The sequence below is a fragment of the Manis pentadactyla genome, chromosome 4, assembly GCF_030020395.1.
Source record: "Manis pentadactyla isolate mManPen7 chromosome 4, mManPen7.hap1, whole genome shotgun sequence".
Taxonomy (NCBI): domain Eukaryota; kingdom Metazoa; phylum Chordata; class Mammalia; order Pholidota; family Manidae; genus Manis; species Manis pentadactyla.
Window position 1 is genome coordinate 7,464,722 of NC_080022.1, and position 25,598 is coordinate 7,490,319.

The following is a 25,598-nucleotide window of genomic DNA, read 5'->3' on the forward strand; positions in this document are numbered from 1 at the left end:
CTGCTCACTAGTGCATCTGCACCATCGCACAGTGAGGCATGGTGGCTTCATCTTACATGGCCCGGTGGGAAGAACACTGACCCAGTTCTCAGGAGGAACCTGGGTCCTGACATAGAACAAAAACACATAAGCTGAGGCCTGTTGGATTCTTAAGTGTAAAATGAAGAGTTTGGTGAAAAGAAAAAGAGCCTTAAAGATCTTTTTGTCCCTTAGATTCTGTCATCCACACTAGCAAGGTGAATATCCTGGTTAGAGTTCTACTTCAAAGCATTTGTATTTTGAGTCAGCTGTATAGAAAACTTAAGTCAGATCCCATTTAATTTGGAAATTCACTAGTTGAAGATATATGTGTTGTTTTTCTCTTCAGTTTTATTCATTTTTAATTATATCTGAATAAAGTGTAGGTGTAAAGTAATCGATTCTACCTTGATTTTCAAATAAAATATTTATGGAGCTATGACTTAGGAATTGACCTTTCCATTTGTTTGGGTTCCCAGGTTCTAAACTAACTTTGCTTTGCAAAAAGAGGTTAGGAGAGGAGGTGAAATCATAGCAATCAGTAAGTGAAGTGAAGGTAGCTCTTTATTTCCATCCTTGACTGCATTTCTTACCTACAAACAAAATTTATAATAATGCAACATCACCCAGTTATGCAGTAGTTATTGTATGTGTAAGAGAAGTAACTTCTGTTCTTGTGATACACAGGATTGGATTTCCCTATTGGCACATAATTGCAAATATAATTCATTTGTAAAATTTTCCAGTTTCTTGAGAAATTCCATTTGTATGTTTTGTTTCCTGGCCTTGGCTGCCTCTGGTGAATTCTGATACAAAAATTAAAAGAGCTTGTCCCTTTAGCTATTCTCTTACAGCATGTTGGGATGTTATGGACCATCCATCATAATTTGGGATGAAATGTAAAATGTTTAAGCTAGTTTTCTGGGTTAGAAGGGGGCAAAAGATGGTTATTCTGTGGCCTAAGTACCTGAACTGACATTCTTCCTGTAACTAGAACCATAATTATGCTGATTTTTCTTTATGTTGACAAAATTTGTTTCCCTTTCTGATGTAACTTCACAGAACTTTCTGCTAATATATCCTTTACATCCTCCCCCTCTTTCATCCTTGTTCTCCTTCAGTCTGCTAGGTCAAGGTATAAGGACTCTCAAGAATGCAGAGTAATTACAAAAATTCCAGTTAAAAAAACTTTAGAGGAGGACTTTCACACCACACTGATTTGGGCTAAGGACTGTTCTTTCTCAATAGGACAAGGGGCTGCCAAGTAACTGGGGAGCTGCATAGTGGCAGCGCTGACACCCCTGATGTGGAATTATAGAATTCTATATGCCTCTGCCGTTGAATTATAGAATTCTATACAATGCTCTGCCATAGAATTATAGAATTTTCTCCTCCAAAAAGGGCACTCTACAAGAATGCTTTCTATCCTCCCACCTTTGGGATAACCAAGGGCTATAGGCAAAATGGAGATTCTCGTCTTTGATGTGTGCTGAAATCATACGTTATTGGAGTGTGAATGTGAACATGATATGCTGTACATTCATGTGATGGTAACCTTTTTAAAAATTAGAAAACAGCGTTTTTAATAGCTATTTTTAAGTATAAAAATACTAAAGTATGGTTAGGAACCTAAACGTATTCTATATAGTTAATATCCACCATGAGTATGACTTTGAAAAATCAATCAAATATAAAGTTGACTTTGTTTCTCACCCTCTAGTGTAACTCATTTTTCTGGAAAATTTTCTACCGAAAGATAAGGAACAGATCGTTGTTCACTTAAGTACATAAATGTTCGATCATTCTCCTGATATTTATTGAGTGTATTTACTCATTAAATAAGCCAGGCCTTCTGCAGATAGTGGCAAGCAAAACCAGACATTGTTCCTGCCCTCAAGGGCTTACAGTCCTGTGGGTGAGACAGACAGATTAAACCACATAAATAAATGTAAATCATAACAACGATGGAAACCTGTGTTACTGCTCTCATATAACACTGTGGGGACCAGTCATAAGAGAGTTGGTGTTTGGAATAAGCCTTGAAAATGTGGCTGGGCACGTCTGGCTGGGGTGCTTTAAGAGACCAAGGTGGTCTGTGTGTGTACTGACTTTGGAAGTAGAATTATCCATTTGGTACCTTATGCCAAATTCTTAGTCTTTAAACTCTGTCACAGTAGTTGATGTTTGAGAGTCTTGTTTATAATCCTTTTGAGAAGACTGTATTTTTAAATTTTTGTATAACAAAGCTTTAACCCTATGTTTCTTAGCATCGCCCTCCCTCGCCTTTGGAGCAGACTGAAAGGGAAGTAGATACCATTTGTCTGGTTCAGTGTTTACTTGCAGTTATTTTTGTTATACTTTTCATTCATATTTCATTTATGCTCAAAGTTTTATTAACATTTTTGTGTGGTGTATTTTGTCTATTTTCAGAATTGTTTTCCTTACTTTGAGTTGAAATCCCAAGAACCACTCCATCTTCCTTTTCTCTGTTATAAAGTAGATTCAGTGCAGGAGAAGCAGCAGACAGGCACATGTGTTTCCTTTAGTTGTGTTCCATTTCCTGATGCAAATGTTTACTCTTTGTCTTGTCTTATGTTCAGATATCACCACGTACCAAGTGGGAAAACAGGAGTAACAGTAAGAACTAGATTGTTTTTCCCATCTACTAAATGGAAAGAACACTCTTAAGCTTTGTTATCACAGTTTTTATTGCTTTAAAAAAAATCAATAGCTACAAAAGAAAAAAGAAAAAAAGAATATAAATATGATAGGACTTAGCTAGTTTGTTTGAAGTAGGAAATGTTAGGTCTGTAACTTACCTTTTATATGTGCATTTCTGAATTAGGTTTTGCACTCCAGGAAGAAAAGCAACCCTCTAGGGATCAGCTGTCTTATTCTCTCTGGCCTTTATCTTGATGCCCATCCAGAGGCTCCTATAAACTCGCTCTGCTCAGAAATTGGCTACATAACCTCTCTGCCCATGAGTGTCAGTCACCCTGCCTGAAGATAATAGTCATTTCTTAGAGTAAAAATAAAGACCCATAATATTGTGACTTGAAATCTATTTTAGAGGTATTAACTGCATTTCAGTTACATTCCCTTGCCTTTTTTGTCTCCTGGTTTCTGTTTTATCTGTTGGAAAAATCAAAAGAAAACCTCTTTATAATTCCTTATGTTAAAAAGTTAACCTCTTTAATGGGCTCCCTTCTTCCCTACCCTTAGTAGTATTCATAGAGCAGTATCTTGAAAGTCTACTTCCAACTGTTATTCCTCTACCTAGAGTCATTTGGTGTAAGTTGGTCTTTGCCAACTGCTTTACCAAACATTTGCATTTGTTTATACATTATTAGTGCTTAAAAAGCAACCAGAGGCAGTTGGAGAGTACAGAACAGAGAGGTGACTTTAAGACAAGGCCCAGAAGCCAGCTCACAGTTTTATGAAGGTACTCTTGGTAAATCTGAAGCCAGCTTCTCTGTCTGTGGGATGCTCAGATGTTTGTCTTCTGGTTTCTGTCTCTAGGGCCTTTGTTTACCTAAGCAACCTGTTGTATCCTGTGCCCCTGATTCACAGAGTGGCCATTGTCAGCGAGAAAGGAGAAGTGCGGGGCTTCCTGCGTGTGGCTGTACAGGCCATTGCAGGTAGGTGGCTTTCTTCTGAAATGAGACAAAGCAGGTCAGTTCTTAAGGACCATGCTGCAGTCAAGGGTACAAACTGGTGTGTTTGTCTGTCTCGGAGAAAGCCTTTATTGCTTGCTTCCTAGCTACTATTCCCAAGTATCATAAACGGATTGTTAGTCCAGACTACTGCTATTTTGGAATAATAGGATAAAGGGAGTTCCTTTAACATGAAGAACAGCTCTTGGTTCAGCTTTATATTGCATTTTCAATGTGTCTTAACTGCCTCAGAAATAACAAAGGACTTTCAGGACTTTTCTTGCTTCATTTTTCACTCAGGGTCTGTGTGCTGGAGATGCCTGACCTTTGGCTACTGTTTTGTAATGTATAGATCAAGACTCTGATGCTTGATTCTTTTCCATGACAGCCTACATTCTGAGGAAAGAATGTGGCCTTTTGCTGTAATTTTTCATTTCCAAATGCTATGCTGTGTTTAGTGACCTTTCAGCTTTTCCCCATGGAAATCTGTGGCAGAGCCCCCAGTGTTGAGTTTATAGGAGTCTCCACATGTGCAGTTTGTTGAGTATTATTGAATATAATCTTGCCAAGTAAAGGGATCAGTATTTAGGTATGACATTTGAACAATAGCAAGAATAAAACTGATTAACCAGTCTCATTTGGACCAAGGAGATTGGTAGGTTTACCTGAGTAGAGTTGGAAGCAGCCTATGTGATTTTATTGCTTCCCATTCTTTCTTATTTATGCAAAAGACCTGCTCTTTAGTGTTTCCTTTTGTGTTCAGGTTCTCAAACCCTGATTTCCACAGCTTTCCTATTAATTTTATAATCCAATAAGAGTCATTCCCCTCAGCCCCTTAGAATCTCATTTAATCCTTGCTTATTTTTTTTTCCTGCTTAGCCGATGAAGAAGCTCCTGATTATGGCTCTGGAATTCGACAGTCAGGAACAGCTAAGATATCTTTTGATAACGAGTATTTTAGCCAGGTGAGAAAAATTTCTGGAAAGAGGAGAACTTGTGGAAGGAGAAAGAAATAGGTTTATAAAGAGGATGTTCATCACTGGAGAATGGTTCTTCCTGGAACTAAAAAGTGTGGGTAACCAAAGGTTGGTCAATAGAACATGGGACATGTCTAACAGTTACCATGGGAAAGGCCCATCATTTATATTTTATTGTATTGCCTTTTCTCAGGCAGCTCTTAATCCACATAATTTTCCAGTCACTATTATTTGTTGGACAAATAAACCTAAGTAAGGAAACAGGGGAAAGCATGCTGTCATATTACTTTATTATCTGCCTACTCTGCCTTTTTTCAGAGTGACTTCCCCTCAGCTGCAATGACTCATTCTGGTCTGTCCTTGGAGGAGCTGAGGATTGTGGAAGGACAGGGCCAGAGTTCTGAGGTCATCACTCCTCCAGAAGAAATCAGTCGGATGAATGACTTGGGTACGTGGACAGTTCACTGTGATTTGGGACATTTTCAAAGAAGGAAAAGTATGAACCACTGTCGAGAGATAGTCACTTTCATCAATTAGGAGTACAGAGAGTGCCCTATCTCTCTATGAAAGGTGGTCTCTGTGTTATTTGAACTATATGAACCATGTGTGTGTTCATTTGACCCTCTTTAGATTTGAAATCAAGCACTTTGCTGGATGGTAAGATGGTAATGGAAGGGTTTTCTGAAGAGATTGGCAACCACCTGAAACTGGGCAATGCCTTCATTTTCCGTGTAACGGTGTTGCAGGCCAGTGGGATCCTCCCAGAGTATGCGGACATCTTCTGTCAGTTCAAGTAAGCCACCCCTTTGCACCGCCTACCTAGCCGTTAACCCAGGTGACATTCTTTGTGCACAGAGTGCTTTGCATTTGTCAGATATTAACACTAGAGAGAGAGAAGCACTTGCCAGTCTCTGAAATAAAACACATTCTTACCTCAAGGTGGGAGTAAGAATTGAAACCTAAATAGAATGAAAGAATTCACCAGGAGGATGAGTGTGACCTCATTCTGCTAGAGTGTGCTGTTGGGACTGTTCCCCTCTGCAGAAATACAGGATCTAATCCAGATAAGCCTATTTATTAAGTCTTTTTAGTGCTCTTCACACTGAAATATCCTATTAATAAACATATCTGAAGGCAATGAATTATTCAGCCACCAGTTATGCCTACTTAATACTTGGGAAAAGGAAAATTGAAATAATACAAATAATGAAATTCCACATCAACTGAAAAAAGCTAGTATGTAGAGAGGATGTGACAGGTTTCATTTATCCACTTCAAGCCTTTTCTACCCTACGACCCTCCTGACCTCTCTGCTCCAGGTGCTTTCTTCTTAAGACCTTCCTAGGAAAACACCTTTTTGAGAATATTAAGTTTTAATACCTCCAAATATCAATGTATCTTTTCAATACTTGAAAAAAGCCACAGTACAAAAGAATGAAGTCTGACCCACCCCATTCTTAAAGCCCATAGTTTGCCACTGGTGCCCCCAAATGGCTGCTGCACATCCCTCTTGCTGGCCTTCCTAAGGGCTCTCATGCAGTTATAAAGCTTTGCCTTTATATGGGTTTTAGCCAAGTCCTCAGTTAATGTGATGAATGCATCGTAAGCCACTAGTATCATTTGCTATAACTCATAAATGTTGTTGAAATGTTATCCATACAGTGATAATTTTGCCCATTTAATGGTTTGCTAGCAGCCTTAAATTTAGGGTGGGATGGAGTTGGCCAGATGAATCAATTTTTTGAACTTTCACTGTTAAACTAGTTAAAATAGTCAGGCAACCAGTTGTATTTTAATGGAGAAAGACTTAGTTGTTAACTGATACCTGAAATGATTATGATGATATATTGACTTTTGTCCTAAAATCTCCTGAAAAGAGAGCAGAGCAGCATCTCCACTTGGCATTAGCTCTGGAGGAAGGTGCGTGTTGACTCATGTTGAAAGAAGACTCAAATTCTTCAGTTTTTATAAACTCTTACCTGGACTGTGTAGGAAAGACAGGGCTGCAGAGCCATGTAATGATTTCATGTGTTACCCAGGGTATTTGTACTTGCTCCAAGCAGAGCATTGGAGGAGTGTAGATCAGAGGTCAGCTAATGCCCTTGGGGCTTCTGGCACGTACAAAGTATGGTCCAAAGAGGAAAATCTTGGAAGAAAGGAGTAAGCAGTGAGAGAAGGAGAAGGAGAGAGGTAAGGAGGAGAGTGAGGAGAAAGAAAATAGAAAAAGGCAGGGGAGTGCAGAATGCCAAATTGCTGGCAACGCTTTGCATGTGTGATTTGAAATGCCTGGCAGAAGCATCCTACTTGCCTTCAGACTCAGTGAACTAATCTGGAAGAACATAATCTGGAAGACAAGTTCATAATCCCAGTCTCTCTGACCCCTAAAAGAAGTACCCTCTTCTGTTCCCTTTTCTTGGGTGGGCTGTCGGATGTCTTTCTGATGACTATTTCTGTTTAGCAGTAAATCTTTGTATTATTTTTAAATTCTTCCCTTCTTTTTATTTCAGACTCTTAAGAGGAAGGGAGAGAGAACAATAAAGTCTCACTATTAGAATAAATAAACAGCTTACTGATTAAACAAGTATTTCAGGATTATCTTCTATATTTAGAGCCCTATAGGAGATACTTGTTTGTCTTTTGGGGAGACAGGCATATAGATACATTATTACAGTGATATCATTGGTATTGAAGAAAAATAGGTCCCTAGTGCTGTGAGAACACAAAACTAGGTGAGTCAGGAAGACTGCCTGGAAGAGGTGACGTTTGTGACTACTCTTAGCCGGTCTTTGACACTCCTAAGCAAGTATGTCAAACACGGGCTTTTGTACTACCTTAGAGACATTTGAATCTGCCAGGCATTTTCTATACAAAATGATTTTATAATTTTTATTCTCAATAAAAAACTTAGACAAAAGTTCAGGAGATCACTGAATTCACTCTTCGTGCTAAGGTATTCTTGGATCTAGATCCATATAGCTAAGTGATCAGTATCAGTTAACTTTTCATCCATTTTGCAATAAAATCTAAAATGCTATCTGAGAGATATGGAAAATGTATACCTGACAAAGAAATATAAATAATTTGGCCCAGTTAAAGACTGCCTAAATGGGATGCTTCCTGCCATGTGGGATCCAAGTTAAGCTCTTAAAACAGATTTGCTGAAACCATTCAATGCAAAATTCACTTTTTTTTTTAAGCTTTTTGCATCGCCATGATGAAGCATTCTCCACTGAACCCCTGAAAAACAATGGCAGAGGAAGTCCTCTGGGCTTTTACCATGTGCAGAATGTAAGTGACAGACATTTTTGCCAAATGTATTGCAGGTTTGTGATTTCCGAAGCAGCTGGTGCGCTGCAGTCCCATGCGGGCTTCTTTGGCTTTCTGGGCCCTGCTGCGGAAGGAGGATCATCTGAGATGCTGTGCTAGGGGGAGCGGTCTGGGAGAATAGACAATGGAAGGAGAGGCCAGGGCGGTGAGCTAATGCTCAGTGAGCAGAGCAGCCAGCCTTCTCTGAATTACAATGGGCCCCACAAGTAGTGTGGGGGTTGGTCTGCCCATAAAAATCTTCCATCAGTTTGAATGTAGTGAATTGTTTTTAGTATTTCCTTCCTAGAAAAATAAGCGTTTTTTATTTGAGTTTTGTTAAAATGAGTATGTCTTCTAAGCTTATACTTAACATTGCTCGATTCAAATAATGTGGAAACTATTATATACCTCCTGTAGCTACATTAAGATTCAGAATCTGTTTTTCTTGTGGCTCATATTACAATTGATCCATTAATGCCCCTTAGAACTCCGGGGAGTAAGAAAACACCTCCCATCTCTTCTTGGAAGGTTCACTCAAACTCTTCAAAAGTCATCATCATCCTCATCACCATAGCTGACATTCATTGTGAGCCTATTTTGTGTCAGTCACTGTTCTGAGTGCCTTTTTTTTGTTTTACTTCATTTAATCCTCATCTTTACATCATAGACTGTCATAATCCCCATACTGCTGAGATAACTGCGGCACAGGGCAGTTACAGTCACTCACCAAGTTACAAATCTAGGAAGAGGCAGAGATGGGGTTTGGACCCAGAGAAATGTAGCTCTTGTGGCCAGGATTACTACGTGAAGCCATCTCAATTTCTTGCTAACCATATCCAATCTCTAGCGTGTGGGCAGAAATGACAACCCTGAAATGGAATGAGCAAACACACTGTTTTCTATTTTATGTTTAATTGCATAAATATGAGCATGCCTGCATCTGATAAATATTGATTGCTTACTGTACGCGAGGACTGTGCTTGACACCACTGGGAAATGCACAGATGCCTCACAGATGATTCTGCCCCCACTGAAGAGCTTAGAGTCATAGGCAGGAAAATAAGATGCATATTTAAATGACTGGAGTACAAGATCTAGCCATTGCAAAGGTATTCGTTAAATGCAGTGGGGGTAGAGAGAAGGGAAAGTTATTCCATTGATGGAAAGATACTTTAAGTTACTTTTTCTGTTGGTGGTGGGTGGTTGGGTGGAGAAAGGCGATGGGAGAACTTCTGGAAGGATGTAGTATTGATAAAAAGAGGGGTCAAACTTGGCGTTGTACCTGGCACACAGTCAGAAGTCATGTTTTTCTTAGTGTTGTTTCTGTTAGAGATGGGCCTTGAAGTATAGGAATGACTTAGAGGTATGGAGATACAGGAATGCAGGCAGGGGTGCAGCCTGGGCCAGTCCTCAGGCACAACAGGGGAGGGCAGTGAAAGCAGCAGTAGGTGAGTTTGAGCCAAAATGGGAAGTGTGCACAGGGCAGCAGGTGGGGCCAGAGGTCAGGAGGGGCAAATGTTGGAGGGGCTTGGATGCCTGAAACTTGGTTAAGTTAGCTTAAAATGGAAGCCAGGGAGGATCCCCTATCTTTTGGTGTAGAAGGTTGGCACAGTGAAATACCCAGCATGTCACTGGTTACTCAGAAGTGCTGATGTTCTGATTGCAGAAAACGTGTGTTTTCTAATAATAAATCTTTACCTAATGTAGCTTGGCTTTATTCTTTACCAGATTGCAGTGGAGGTCACTGAGTCATTTGTGGAATATATCAAAACCAAACCAATAGTATTTGAAGTCTTTGGGCATTATCAGCAGCACCCACTTCATCTACAAGGACAGGAGCTTAACAGGTTTGGACCAAATAAAGAAAAATTTTTGTTGTTGATAATGTCATTATTGTCATTGCTGGAAAGGAAGAAATCTTTTGAGAGATTAAGATAACTGAATAATAACAGTTGTATATATTATCCTGTATTTTATATATTATTCTCTTTAGAAACTTCACCACCCTTTTTCTAAGCCACCTAATCACTAATTGTAGGTAGAGCAATTTAAATTTTGCTCAGGTGATCTTGAGTATCATCTTTTGTAGAAAGACACTTTGAATAGGATAGAAAGTTGAAGTGATAGGATATAACATGAAAATTGTATATACATAAAGTCTAAGTGGAGACATCATATTTGATGAGAGCAATGATGAGGACTTTTGGATGATGGCAGAGTGTCATTGTTAACAGAGAATTTTTCTTATTAACTCCAACTTACGAGGAGACTGTTACTAAATCTTAGCCTCAGTTTTACAGTGTGGAGTTACCGCTGGTATCTATTATGCCAGAGCTGGAAGTACAATCAGTTTCTAATGGGGATTTAAACATGCCATTAATGTCAACGTGGGACTCTTTTCAGTCCTTCTGAAGAGCTCTGTCTGCCTCCCTTCGCAGCCCACCGCGGCCGTCCCGACGCTTCTTCCCCCCACCCATGCCCCTGTCCAGGCCAGGTGAGTGCCAGCTGCGCGCTTTGCGTGACGCTCTCCATGTGAATACACCTCTCATTCTGAATGACTTTTCAGATAAAAATCACATTCAAATTCCTGCTCCACTTCTCCTGTGTCCTTCACGTGTCGCCGTATCTAGCAGGAACTAGAATTCTTGGCTCCTGGTTTTAAAATAAGAAATAATGGGCTCTATTCCTGCCATTTCTCTGGTCTTCTTATTGCAGATTTTGATAAGCTCCCTGTTCCTAAATCTCTCTGCTTTGTATGTAATTCCCTGTAACTGTCAGGTGACTGGGCATTTCTTTGCATATTAAATTTTTGCTGCATGTTCATTTATCTCGTTTTGGTTTTTCTTTGTTTTCATCCTTTTTCCTCATTACCCACTTGCCACATTCCCATCCTGTGCTCATTTTCCATCTCTCGGCTCCTCATCTCCATCCTGCCTTCAGACCATGAGAGAAAGATTGAACTGATTCGGTTTTTCATGTCTGGCTATTTGAATGTGCATGTGTTGAACACGGTTTCTGAGCGTGCCAAGATGCTCGCACCCTCCGCTGTTGCTACCTTCCAGGATGGGGCTGATACACTGCCGCCTTTTCTCTTTCTGCCAGTTCCCAGCTGCCAGAGTGAGAGGGTACCTAAACGAGATGGTTAGTAGCTATATTAGCTCTGCATTAGACGTAGAACCATCCCAGGGGCTTGTCGTAAAGACTGTCTCTCTACATATGAAACCCTGATGTTTCTGCTTGCTGCTTGAGCTAAAAGTAGTTCAGCACATTATCAGGATCTTACCACATTTCCTTCAGAGAGACTGAGGAGGCACCTCTCTATTTGTGCCTTGTTCATACCACTGTAGGGGGAAGAGGTTCCTTACATTTGTCCATTTAGATTCTTTGCGTTAGTGTTTTAATTTTAAAGATTTAGCAAAACCAGACGCATTAAAACCACCACTATCACCACCCATCTACTAGTAAAAAATCTTTAGATGGGTGGTGATGGTGGTGGTTTTAATGCATCTGGTTTTGCTTTCTGACCCTCATGTGACTGCCAAGAATCAATAAACGTTTTTTTTTTTTTTTACTAGCATCACGTGGAATTCAGCTGGGGTGAATAATGCTGATAGGCTGCATATTTGAATAGTGCTGTATGATTCATGAAGACCCTTTAGATGTGTTGTGTCAGTGCATTCTCACAACACATTTTGAGATAGCAGGCTATTATGTTGTCCATTTTACAGATGAGGAGAGTCTCCCAGAGGTCACGTGACTCAACCAAAGTCACAGAGCTAGTTAGTGGTTGAGCAAGTATTAGATCCCAAGTCACTGGACTCTCCAATGTTCTCAGATTCTGCCCAGAGAACCCTTGTATTGCCAGATTTTAGAATCTCTAGTGTTTTAAATGCCCACAATGTGGAATCTGAAATTTTTGGAAACACTGGGTTTTTGGCTAATTTATGTAATCAGTATGGTTAAGAATATGGAATTAAGTCTGAAGAAACTGTGTAACATAAGATCATTTCTAGAATGCCATATTTACATACTAGACCAGTGGTTCCCAAACTTATCTGAACATTGGAGTCACCAACGGGTTTCAAGCCTCTGAGAGGACTAGGTCCCACCACTAGAGATTGTGATTTAATTGGCCTCGGCTTTGCTCTCTTTAAGGTCCCCAGATGACTCTCATGGGCAGGGAGCTCTGGGAACCACCAGGTTGGAAGTGGGTCTTCACTCCCCCGCCACCAGCTTTGACAGGGCCCTGTGGAGTGTTAGGTTCTACCCACAGTGTCTCTCCCACGTGGTTACCGTGCTCTGTATGCCACAACACGTGAGAGTCTAAGGAAGGCTTCTTGATGGTTTTGTGGGCACATTTACTCTGGACAAAACCTGGTTTCTCATCGTGGCATACAATTTGTTGAGAGGAAGGGAGATACTGACTCTCCATTTTCCTTGCCCTCTGAATTTAGAGGTACTACTGTAGTTGATGGTGAAGTTTCTCTGGCTCTTCTGCATTGAAATCTGTCCCCCAACTCTTGCTACCTTTCCCGAATGTGTCCCTGAAGACTGATGTTAGAGAAGCTTATACTCTTACTAGGTAGGCTTGTGCCAGATTCTGACATTCTTTAAAAATGTTTAAAAGTTCCAGCTACAAAGTTGAACACCATGAGCAAAACCAGCCTTGGCCAGAGCATGAGCAGATATGATCTTCTGGTTTGGTTTGAAATCAGTGAACTGGAGCCTACAGGAGAGTAAGTCCAACTTTCTAAATGTTTTAATAAGCCAAAGTTTTTCAAAATTAAGAAAGGTAATTTTGAGTGTCTCTTCCTGCATTCAGGTTCATTGAATCATTGTCTCTGTCAAATGCCAGTTTTGAATTTTGGTAGTCTTGGTATTATCCTTTGAGTCAGATGTTTGTCAGAGAACTGGCTGTCCAGTATAATAATTTGCCTTCTTGTTAGCAACATCAAGATATTGGAAGCTGGCACTTTTTTATGAAGGAAGAAAACCTAAATTTTAGTGTATTTTGTCAGCAGCAGAGCAGAAGGAGTTAGAAGCATATTGCACATAAAATAATCAAGAACCATCTTAATAATCTCAGTGAAGAAATTGGGAGCACAATGTTTCTTTAGACCAGGGTTCCTCCACCTCAGCACTATGATAATTCTTCGTGGGAGACTGGCTGTCCTACGCATTATAGGACATTTAGTAGCATCCCTGGCCTCTATCCACAGGATGCCAGTAGCAATCAAACATTTTCAGTGTGACAATCAAAAATTTTCTTCAGACATTCCCAAATGTCCCATAGTGGGCAAAATCATACTCAGTTGAGGACTATTATCGTAGATCCAAATGATCAACATCAGCTTACTTTCTCTGGATGAACTGTATTAGAGTAAGTGGTAAATGTAATTATTGTTTACAGTTGTCTCTAAGATGCTTTTGGAAAAACACAAATAAAAGAGGTCCCACTCCTAAAACAGAGGCAAGAGGCTGTATTGGTTAATGTAAAGGATGGGGGATAAATAATTATCCTAATCATCCTCTATTTATAATGCTGAGTACCACCATCATGATCATCTCCATAAAATATTCATTGAGTTCTTCCTATGTGTGAGGTATGGCCCTGTTGATCCTGTATGGAGTTGGCAGTAGTGACATTGCTTTAAGAAATTTGACTTTCCGTAGACAGATCTATAATGTGATTATGACTTGCATTATAAGGGAGATATAATTACAGTAAGAGTTTCTACTGAGTTAATTGCTTTCTGATTCTTAAAAAACTATCTAGAATATGAAATTATCTCTTATCTCATGACACTTGCTATTGCAGTTATATATGACTTATGGAATATCTGTAAGGCAGGGGGCTGGGATGGAGCCAGAAAATGTCACTGTTCTTTGAGCACGTCAGCCTAGTAAGAATGATGAGACATATAGACATGTGAAACTTTTACTAAATACATGTAATTATGTGCTTAAAGGCCCAAGTAGTACAACGACATGGGATCAGAGTTTAGAAAAACAGAGACTACTGGGGGCTATAGCAACCAGGGAAGACCTTGCAGATGAAATAGTACTTGGCACAAGCATCTATCCAACTTCTTTCTCTTGCATTTCTATTTTTGTAGGTATATCCCAGCTGTGGTTGACCATACAGCCGGCTTGCCCTGCCAGGGGACATTTTTGCTTCACCAGGTACTAATAAGGGAGCAAAAGAAGGCCTAGGAGGGAGCACAAAAAAATAGTTCAGAATAAGAAACATAACTCTTTCTGTTTCTCTGCCTTTCATCTCCATTTGGAGCATCCCTGGCCTCTACCCACAGACATTGCCAGATATCCCCAAAGGGGATTTAGAGGTGGAGAGCATTGTGCTATCCTTTTTTTCTCTATGTTTGTTTTTTAATGTTTCCTTCATTTTCTGTTTGTTTTCTCAGACTTTGACTTATATATACCCTTGTTTTTTTCTTTTTTATTAAGGTATCATTGATATACACTCTTATGAAGGTTTCACAAGAAAAACAATGTGGTTATTACATTCACCCTTATTATCAAGTCCCCCCCATACCCCATTGCAGTCACTGTCCATCAGTGTAGTAAGATGCCACAGAGTCCCTGTTTGTCTTTGAGCTACATTGTCTTCCCCGTGACCCCACACACACCATGTGCACCAATCATGATATCCCACATCCCCTTCTCCCTCCCTCCGCACCCACCTTCCCACACCCCTCCCCTTTGGTAACCACTAGTCCCTTCTTAGAATCTGTGAGTCTGCTGCTATTTTGTTCCTTCAGCTTTGCTTCGTTTTTAAACTCCACAAATGAGGGAAATCATTTGGTACTTGTCTTTATCTGCCTGGCTTACTTCACTGAGCATAATACCCTCTAGCTCCATCCATGTTGTTGCAAATGGTAGGATTCATTTCTTTCTTATGGCTGAATGTGTACATACCACTTCTTCTTTATCCATTCATCTACTGATGAACACTTAGGTTGCTATATACCTTTGTCTTTATGTTTATTTTAGAAGAGCCACTTTGAAAAAGAGTTTGTTTCATTCAGTCACTGTAATTTGTGAGCTCCTGTTATTTTATACAATTTTCATTTTTGTTGCATACAATTTTCATGTTTGGAAGCTCTGCTTTCACAGCCAAAAGTTCTTAATAGGGAGAGAGGATGAAAGTTCCCATGGACTAAAAATGTGGCCATGAAATGTAGGCCTCCCTTTGATAAATCAAATGTAAATTCACTCAGTGCTCAAAAATGCTTATGACCCAGCTGGGGATAGGAGCTGGGGATCTCATACCCTGGGACATACGATCTGGGCATCTGTTCTTAAAGCCTTATCAGAACCTGGCTCTTCCTCAGTCTGGGGACCTGTGTCCCTTTGTTTAGAATAGCAGTGTGGACAGCATTTCCCTTCTTTCTATACCTCTCCTTCCTGCCCAACTCCACACCATACAGTCCAGGTAACAGCCAACAAGAGGACATAGTAGATTGTCCCAGCTAAATTGCAGCCCTGCTCCATTACCTAGGGCATCCAGCGAAGGATCACGGTGACCATCATCCATGAGAAGGGGAATGAGCTTCATTGGAAAGATGTTCGTGAGCTGGTGGTAGGTGAGTACATTGCATCAGCTGAGGGCAGAGCCAGGCCTTTAGAGGTAATGTTGTTCCCAGTTTTGAGCACAGGAAATGTGCAGAAGACTGTACTGGAGAACGGGGAGTACGGGGAACATCGAAGCATTGACTTTGAAACCACTCTTGTTCACAGCTCCCATTGTTAGGGGTATGTTTACCGACCCTTACCTTACTCAGGTGCCTTGGGGGTGATTCCTTGCTAGGGGCGGAGAGGGCACAAACGAAGCCTCTGCTAGTTGTGAGCCAACAGCTCAGTTGAGGAGACCGTGTGTATGTTTAAAGAAGTTCAGTGAGTAAGGGCCAAAATGAGGACGTGTGGGAAGCGCCTGTGCTAAGAGGGTCAGCGACAGAAGGGTCAGGGAGGGTCTGACCAGATTCAAGAGAAATCAGGGTTTTTGTTTGTTTATTTTGTTCTGTTTTACGCACACAGAGGCGTTCTGAGTAAGAGACAGGCATACGTCTAATGTGCTAGTAGCTAGACACCCATGCGAGAGTGGAGAAATTAAACTCAGTGTAGTGAGAGGAGAAAATTGGCTAAATAGTAAAAGCATTAGAGTTGAATGTAGAGGTTCTGAAACTTTCATTACAATGAATCCCTTTGGTAATAGGGAAGCCTCAGAATTACGTTTTTTTTTGTTTTTTTTTTGTGAGGGCATCTCTCATATTTATTGATCAAATGGTTGTTAACGACAATAAAATTCTGTATAGGGGACTCAATGCTCAATGCACAATCATTAATCCACCCCAAGCCTAATTTTCGTCAGTCTCCAATCTTCTGAGGCATAACAAACAAGTTCTTACATGTAGAACAAATTCTTACATAATGAATAAGTTACATAGTGAACAGTACAAGGGCAGTCATCACAGAAACTTTCGGTTTTGCTCATGCATTATGAACTCTAAACAGTCAGTTCAAATATGAATACTCATTTGGTTTTTATACTTGATTTATATGTGGATACCACATTTCTCTCTTTATTATTATTATTTTTAATAAAATGCTGAAGTGGTAGGTAGATACAAGATAAAGGTAGAAAACATAGTTTAGTGTTGTAAGAGAGCACATGTAGATGATCAGGTGTGTGCCTGTAGACTATGTGTTAATCCAAGCTAGACAAGGGCAATAAAACATAGACGTATGCAGAAGATTTCTCTCTGAACAGGGGGGGTGAGGTTCTAAGCCTCACCTCTGTTGATCCCCAATTTCTCACCTGATGGCCCCCCTGCGACTGTGCCTGTCTTAGGTTGTTCCTCCCTTGAGGAATCTTACCCGTCTCTGGCTAACCAGTCATCTTCCGGGGCCATACAGGGAAATGTGAAGTTGGTAAGTGAGAGGGAAGCCTTATTGTTTGAAAAGGTTAGCTTTTTACTTCTTTGCATATTTATGCCCTGTGGCTTCTATGCCCAGCATTTGTCTTGAGGTATCTTTACCACTTGGAAGAATTATGATACTCGGTAAATTTGATATGAGGCACGAATTCTATTTAAGGGTTGTAATTAGGAAGGAAGAAGAAAAGCTATAGAAGTAGCAGGCGGAAGAAAACATGGGAAGATTGATTATTTCTTTGACATATCTTCTTGTAGAGTAACTTCAGCATATATAGGTTTTAAGCTACTACTTAAATTGCGCACACACATTAACATAATAGGAGTATAGTTACATAACCAAGGCATATCTGTAATTACCAGCCATCTCCAGTGAAACCAAGAAAACCAGTTAGGCACCTTAGGCATTTGTGAAAACTTATCTATGATATGGTGGATATTGTCCAACAGAACTTGAACAGTCTGAGAGAAATCAGACAAATTAAAACAACCCATTCCTGGGCACTGTTCACATGCCATATGTTCTTTTAACAGTAAATAGTCTGTAGTTGTAAGACTTTGGAGTGCTACAATTTGCACTTCTCCAAATTCTTGGTTGAGTTCCAACAGTATAGATCCAGTCAAATTTGTTGTTTTACTGTATGCACAGGCCAGCTTAGATATCTCCTTCCTCATTCCCATGGCAACTCCAGGAACTGGTGGGATGAGTGCATCTATAGCTGTAGCAGTGCGTGGATCTTTGTTGGGGTTTTTTGATGATCAACTTCTGGCATGAGTCTTCCAGAGAGTGCAGATGTTGGAAGTTCTTTTTCATATCGTATCTTAGTTCATTTTTGGGGTAGCCCAATTAGGCTTTGATCCTCTGTATAAACACAAACAGACCCTTTGCCTACACTTTTACATGCCCTTTATACCCTTGTGTAGAACTCGTTGGAGGTTACCACACAGGAACTGCCCTTTTTTTTTTTTTTTTTTTTTTGCTTTGTTTTTGGTATCACTAATCTACACTTACATGACGAATATTATGTTTACTACGCTCTCCCCTATACCAGGTCTCCCCTATAAACCCCTTTACAGTCACTGTCCATCAGCATAGCAAAATGTTGTAGAATCACTTCTTGCCTTCTCTGTGTTGTACAGCCCTCCCTTTTCTCCTACCCCCCCATGCATGTTAATCTTAATACTCCCCTACTTCTCCCCCCCTTATCCCTCCCTACCCACCCATCCTCCCCAGTCCCTTTCCCTTTGGTACCTGTTAGTCCATTCTTGAGTTCTGTGATTCTGCTGCTGTTTTGTTCCTTCAGTTTTTCCTTTGTTCTTATATTCCACAGATAAGTGAAATCATTTGGTATTTCTCTTTCTCCACTTGGCTTGTTTCACTGAGCATAATACCCTCCAGCTCCATCCATGTTGCTGCAAATGATTGGATTTGCCCTTTTCTTATGGCTGAGTAGTATTCCATTGTGTATATGTACCACATCTTCTTTATCCATTCATCTATGGATGGACATGTAGGTTGCTTCCAAATCTTGGCTATTGTAAATAGTGCTGCAATAAACATAGGGGTGCATCTGTCTTTCTCAAACTTGATTGCTGCGTTCTTAGGGTAAATTCCTAGGAGTGGAATTCCTGGGTCAAATGGTAAGTCTGTTTTGAGCATTTTGATGTACCTCCATACTGCTTTCCACAATGGTTGAACTAACTTACATTCCCACCAGCAGTGTAGGAGGGTTCCCCTTTCTCCACAGCCTCGCCAACATTTGTTGTTGTTTGTCTTTTGGATGGCAGCCATCCTTACTGGTGTGAGGTGATACCTCATTGTAGTTTTAATTTGCATTTCTCTGATAATTAGCGATGTGGAGCATCTTTTCATGTGTCTGTTGGCCATCTGTATTTCTTTTTTGGAGAACCGTCTGTTCAGTTCCTCTGCCCATTTTTTAATTGGGTAATTTGTTTTTTGTTTGTTGAGGCGTATGAGCTCCTTATATATTCTGGACGTCAAGCCTTTATCGGATGTGTCATTTTCAAATATATTCTCCCATACTGTAGGGATCCTTCTTGTTCTATTGATGGTGTCTTTTGCTGTACAGAAGCTTTTCAGCTTAATATAGTCCCACTTACTCATTTTTGCTGTTGTTTTCCTTGCCCGGGGAGATATGTTCAAGAAGAGGTCACTCATGTTTATGTCTAAGAGGTTTTTGCCTATGTTTTCTTCCAATAGTTTAATGGTTTCATGGCTTACATTTAGGTCTTTGATCCATTTTGAGTTTACTTTTGTATATGGGGTTAGACAATGGTCCAGTTTCATTCTCCTACATGTAGCTGTCCAGTTTTGCCAGCACCACCTGTTGAAGAGACTGTCATTTCGCCATTGTATGTCCATGGCTCCTTTATCAAATATTAATTGACCATATATGTCTGGGTTAATGTCTGGATTCTCTAGTCTGTTCCATTGGTCTGTGGCTCTGCTCTTGTGCCAGTACCAAATTGTCTTGATTACTATGGCTTTATAGTAGAGCTTGAAGTTGGGGAGTGAGATCCCCCCTACTTTATTCTTCTTTCTCAGGATTGCTTTGGCTATTCGGGGTCTTTGGTGTTTCCATATGAATTTTTGAATTATTTGTTCCAGTTCATTGAAGAATGTTGCTGGTAGTTTCATAGGGATTGCATCAAATCTGTATATTGCTTTGGGCAGGATGGCCATTTTAACGATATTAATTCTTCCTAGCCACGAGCATGGGATGAGTTTCCATCTGTTAGTGTCCCCTTTAATTTCTCTTAAGAGTGACTTGTAATTTTCAGAGTATAAGTCTTTCACTTCTTTGGTTAGGTTTATTCCTAGGTATTTTATTTTTTTTGATGCAATTGTGAATGGAGTTGTTTTCCTGATTTCTCTTTCTGTTGGTTCATTGTTAGTATATAGGAAAGCCACAGATTTCTGTGTGTTGATTTTGTATCCTGCAACTTTGCTGTATTCCGATATCAGTTCTAGTAGTTTTGGGGTGGAGTCTTTAGGGTTTTTTATGTACAGTATCATGTCATCTGCAAATAGTGACAGTTTAACTTCTTCTTTACCAATCTGGATTCCTTGTATTTCTTTATTTTGTCTGATTGCCGTGGCTAGGACCTCCAGTACTATGTTAAATAACAGTGGAGAGAGTGGGCATCCCTGTCTAGTTCCCGATCTCAGCAGAAATGCTTTCAGCTTCTCGCTGTTCAATATAATGTTGGCTGTGGGTTTATCATAGATGGCCTTTATTATGTTGAGGTACTTGCCCTCTATTCCCATTTTGCTGAGAGTTTTTAACATGAATGGATGTTGAACTTTGTCAAATGCTTTTTCAGCATCTATGGAGATGATCATGTGGTTTTTGTCTTTCTTTTTGTTGATGTGGTGGATGATGTTGATGGACTTTCGAATGTTGTACCATCCTTGCATCCCTGGGATGAATCCCACTTGGTCATGGTGTATGATCCTTTTGATGTATTTTTGAATTCGGTTTGCTAATATTTTGTTGAGTATTTTTGCATCTACGTTCATCAGGGATATTGGTCTGTAGTTTTCTTTTTTGGTGGGGTCTTTGCCTGGTTTTGGTATTAGGGTGATGTTAGCTTCATAGAATGAGTTTGGGAGTATCCCCTCCTCCTCTATTTTTTGGAAAACTTTAAGGAGAATGGGTATTATGTCTTCCCTGTATGTCTGATAAAATTCCGAGGTAAATCCATCTGGCCCGGGGGTTTTGTTCTTTGGTAGTTTTTTGATTACCGCTTCAATTTCGTTGCTGGTAATTGGTCTGTTTAGATTTTCTGTTTCTTCCTGGGTCAATCTTGGAAGGTTATATTTTTCTAGGAAGTTGTCCATTTCTCCTAGGTTTCCCAGCTTGTTAGCATATAGGTTTTCATAGTATTCTCCAATAATTCTTTGCGTTTCCGTGGGGTCCGTCGTGATTTTTCCTTTCTCGTTTCTGACACTGTTGATTTGTGTTGACTCTCTTTTCTGCTTAATAAGTCTGGCTAGAGGCTTATCTATTTTGTTTATTTTCTCGAAGAACCAGCTCTTGGTTTCATTGATTTTTGCTATTTTATTCTTCTCAATTTTATTTATTTCTTCTCTGATCTTTATTATGTCCCTCCTTCTGCTGACCTTAGGCCTCATCTGTTCTTCTTTTTCCAATTTCGATAATTGTGACATTAGACCATTCATTTGGGATTGCTGTTCCTTTCTTAAATATGCTTGGATTGCTATATACTTTCCTCTTAAGACTGCTTTTGCTGTGTCCCACAGAAGTTGGGGCTTAGTGTTGTTGTTGTCATTTGTTTCCATATATTGCTGGATCTCCATTTTGATTTGGTCATTGATCCATTGATTATTTAGGAGCGTGTTGTTAAGCCTCCATGTGTTTGTGAGCCTCTTTGCTTTCTTTGTACAGTTTATTTCTAGTTTTATGCCTTTGTGGTCTGAAAAGTTGGTTGGTAGGATTTCAATCTTTTGGAATTTTCTGAGGTTCTTTTTGTGGCCTAGTATGTGGTCTATTCTGGAGAATGTTCCATGTGCACTTGAGAAGAATGTATATCCTGCTGCTTTTGGATGTAGAGTTCTATAGATGTCTATTAGGTCCATCTGCTCTACTGTGTTGTTCAGTGCTTCCGTGTCCTTACTTATTTTCTGCCCAGTGGATCTATCCTTTGGGGTGAGTGGTGTGTTGAAGTCTCCTAGAATGAATGCATTGCAGTCTATATCCCCCTTTAGTTCTGTTAGTATTTGTTTCACATATGCTGGTGCTCCTGTGTTGGGTGCATATATATTTAGAATGGTTATATCCTCTTGTTTGACTGAGCCCTTTATCATTATGTAGTGTCCTTCTTTATCTCTTGTTACTTTCCTTGTTTTGAAGTCTATTTTGTCTGATATTAGTACTGCAACCCCTGCTTTCTTCTCACTGTTGTTTGCTTGAAATATGTTTTTCCATCCCTTGACTTTTAGTCTGTACATGTCTTTGGGTTTGAGGTGAGTTTCTTGTAAGCAGCATATAGATGGGTCTTGCTTTTTTATCCATTCTGTTACTCTGTGTCTTTTGATTGGTGCATTCAACCCGTTAACATTTAGGGTGACTATTGAAAGATATGTACTTATTGCCATTGCAGGCTTTAAATTCGTGGTTACCAAAGGTTCAAGGTTAGCCTCTTTAGTATCTTACTGCCTAACTTAGCTCACTTATTGAGCTTTTATATACACTGTCTGGAGATTCTTTTCTTCTCTCCCTTCTTGTTCCTCCTCCTCGATTCTTCATATGTTGGGTGTTTTGTGCTGTGCTCTTTCTAGGAGTGCTCCCATCTAGAGCAGTCCCTGTAAGATGTTCTGTAGAGGTGGTTTGTGGAAAGCAAATTCCCTCAGCTTTTGTTTGTCTGGGAATTGTTTAATCCCACCATCATATTTGAATGATAGTCGTGCTGGATACAGTATCCTTGGTTCAAGGCCCTTCTGTTTCATTGTATTAAATATATCATGCCATTCTCTTCTGGCCTGTAGGGTTTCTGTTGAGAAATCTGACGTTAGCCTGATGGGTTTCCCTTTATAGGTGACCTTTTTCTCTCTAGCTGCCTTTAACACTCTTTCCTTGTCCTTGGTCTTTGCCATTTTAATTATTATGTGTCTTGGTGTTGCCCTTCTTGGATCCTTTCTGTTGGGGGTTCTGTGTATTTCCGTGGTCTGTTCGATTACTTCCTCCCCCAGTGTGGGGAAGTTTTCAGCAATTATTTCTTCTAAGATACTTTCCATCTCTTTTCCTCTCTCTTCTTCTTCTGGGACCCCTATAATACGGATATTGTTCCTTTTGGATTGGTCACACAGTTCTCTTAATATTGTTTCATTCCTGGAGATCCTTTTGTCTCTATGTCAGCTTCTATGCGTTCCTGTTCTCTGATTTCAGTTCCATCAATGGCCTCTTGCATTCTATCCATTCTGCTTATAAACCCTTCCAGAGTTTGTTTCATTTCTGCGATCTCCTTTCTGGCATCTGTGATCTCCTTCCGGACTTCATCCCATTTCTCTTGCGTATTTCTCTGCATCTCTGTCAGCATGTTTATGATTCTTATTTTGAATTCTTTTTCAGGGAGACTGGTTAGGTCTGTCTCCTTCTCTGGTGTTGTCTCTGTGATCTTTGTCTGCCTGTAGCTTTGCCTTTTCATGGTGAGAGGAATAGTCTGCAGAACTGGGACGAGTGACGGCTGGAAGGACTTCCCTTCTTGTTGGTTTGTGGCCCTCCTCTCCTGGGAGAACAGCGGCCTCTAGTGGCTTGTGCTGCGCAGCTGCGCGCAGACAGGGCTTCTGCTTCCTGCCCGGCTGCTATGGAGTTAATCTCCGCTGTTGCTGTGGGCGTGGCCTGGCTCGGGCAGCTACTCCAAAATGGTGGAGTCGCGTTGGAGCAGGAGCTGCTGGGAGGCTATTTATCTCCGTAAGGGGCCTCCCTGCTCCCTGCAGCCCAGGGGTTAGGGTGCCCAGAGATCCCGGATTCCCTACCTCTGGATTAAGTGACCCGCCCTGCCCCTTTAAGACTTCCAAAAAGCACCCGCCAAAACAAAACAACGACCACAAAAAAAAACAAGAAAAAAAAATTTTTTTTAATTAAAAAAAAAAAAAAAAGGTGGTCGTTCGTTTTTCTTTATTCTCCGGTGCCAGCCTCAGGCCTCTGCTCACCGGTCTTTCTGCCCTGTTTCCCTAGTATTGGGGTCCCTATCCCTTTAAGACTTCCAAAAAGCGCTCGCCAAAACAAAACAGCAAAAAAGCAAAAAAAAAATGGTCACGCGCTTTTCTTATGCCCTCTGTCGCCCAGCCTCCAGTGCCTGCTCACTGTTCTTGCTTCCCTGTTTTCCCAGTATCCAGGGCCCTGCACTCTGGCCCGGATGGCGGGGGCTGGGTGCTCGGCAGCCCTGGGCTCCGTCTCCCTCCCGCTCTGCCTGCTCTTCTCCCGCCGGGAGCTGGGGGGAGGGGCGCTCGGCTCCCGCGGGGCCGGGGCTTGTATCTCACCCCCTTCGCGAGGCGCTGGGTTCTCTCAGGTGTGGATGTGGTCTGGATATTGTCCTGTGTCCTCTGGTCTTTATTCTAGGAAGGGTTGTCTTTGTTATATTTTCATAGATATATGTTGTTTTGGGAGGAGATTCCCGCTGCTCTACTCACGCCGCCATCTTCTGCCCCTCCTCAGAATTACGTTTTTAGATGTAGAAAATAAAGTACTTAGGTTTACAAAGGGAACTAATGATACTGAAATACAACTTTTAAAATACTAGACAAATTTATGATATAAGCTTCTTTATAGTAATGCAGTAAATAAGCATGGGGTCTAATTTCTATCATTTCAAAGTGGTGGTGGTGAATATCAGTATTTTACATTAGTATGACATGAAAACATCTGTGATTTCTAGTGGGGACAGAGTCCCAAGTACTGCTGATTCTCCTATGGTTTGTCCCCTCCCTTCATAATTGAAGGAGATACCAGATTTCATTTAGGGGTTTGTGAAAAAATAGTTGCAATTTTTTTCCCCATTCAAGCTCACAGACCTCCTGAATTCCATGTATACATCCATTGAGTATCTGTGGACCAGAATAAGAACCCCTAGAATGGAGATTACACTCTCTCCTGTCTGAGGCAGTGGTTTTCAAGTTTTTTCAAAATTAATTTTTATATGGAACACTTACACAAAAGAGAAGAAATGCTTTCTGACTCAAGAGGGTGGGGTAGGGTGCAGAGGCAACAGTTAACTAAGATGTCTGATTTATGTGCTTTTTTTTTCTTTTAACGTACAGTGCTTACTCTGTGACAGATGCTTTTCTGAATGCTGTAAAAATATTAGTTGACTTGATGTAGCATAATAAATATATAACATATTATGACAATCACAATCATATAAGGGAAGAATTGTTATTCCCACTTCACAGAGGAGGAAACTGAGGTCAGAGAGGTTGAGCTCTATGCCCAGAGAGCAAAGCTAGCCAGTGTGGGAGCTGAGATTTGAACTGAGACAGTCCGGCTCCAGAAACTGTGCTCTGTGCCTGTGTGTGGTGCCGCATCCCTTAGTACTGATTGGAAAGCAGAGTTGTGGGACTTTGAACAAGAAAGTGATATAGTTGAAGACTGTGGCTTAAGAAGGTTCTGTAAGGTAAGTGTAGGATGGGTTGGAATGGGGGGATAGGAGCAGCCAGGAGACCGGTTAAATGGCCACCACAGTGTTGCAGATAGGAAGGGGATGGCTTTTGGCACAGCACTGATACTGGAAATAAAAGTTGAGATGAATATGAGACTGAAAAAAAATCAGTAAGGTTTCATAACTGCCTAGTGTGGGAAATAAAAGCAAGACAATATGGAAAAGAATGGAAGACCATTCTAAGGTTTACCAGGTGACCCTTCCAGCACCTGAAGTCACACGAAGATTTAAAAGTCTATTTTTGGCTTGAATGAATTTGTTTTGTTTTTATATGTACCCATGTCTGAGTTTCTTTATTCTTTCTTTTAGGCCGGATTAGGAATAAGGCTGAGGTGGATGAAGCTGCAGTTGATGCCATCCTTTCCCTGAATATTATCTCTGCCAAGTACCTGAAGTCTTCCCACAACTCCAGCAGGTGGGGCGCCCTAAGGAGTGTGAGAGCCCTGGACAGGTTGATTAGTACAGCGTTAGATTCCGTGTTCACTGGTGAC

General features: G+C 40.6%; 1 protein-coding gene across 11 annotated transcripts in view; it reads left to right on the top strand.

The window, feature by feature from the left end:
- Window positions 1-25,598, top strand: part of KIF1B (kinesin family member 1B) — a 136,987-nt gene that overhangs the window by 92,300 nt on the left and 19,089 nt on the right. For all 11 annotated transcript variants that reach the window (XM_057499702.1, XM_036925214.2, XM_036925211.2 and 8 more), the window contains 11 exons: window positions 3,538-3,656; window positions 4,551-4,636; window positions 4,967-5,096; window positions 5,279-5,441; window positions 7,846-7,936; window positions 9,683-9,801; window positions 10,393-10,448; window positions 12,582-12,690; window positions 14,071-14,137; window positions 15,474-15,558; window positions 25,417-25,522. In XM_057499702.1, coding sequence (XP_057355685.1) covers window positions 3,538-3,656; window positions 4,551-4,636; window positions 4,967-5,096; window positions 5,279-5,441; window positions 7,846-7,936; window positions 9,683-9,801; window positions 10,393-10,448; window positions 12,582-12,690; window positions 14,071-14,137; window positions 15,474-15,558; window positions 25,417-25,522 — 1,131 coding nt within the window. The remainder of the gene's footprint in view (window positions 1-3,537; window positions 3,657-4,550; window positions 4,637-4,966; window positions 5,097-5,278; window positions 5,442-7,845; window positions 7,937-9,682; window positions 9,802-10,392; window positions 10,449-12,581; window positions 12,691-14,070; window positions 14,138-15,473; window positions 15,559-25,416; window positions 25,523-25,598) is intronic.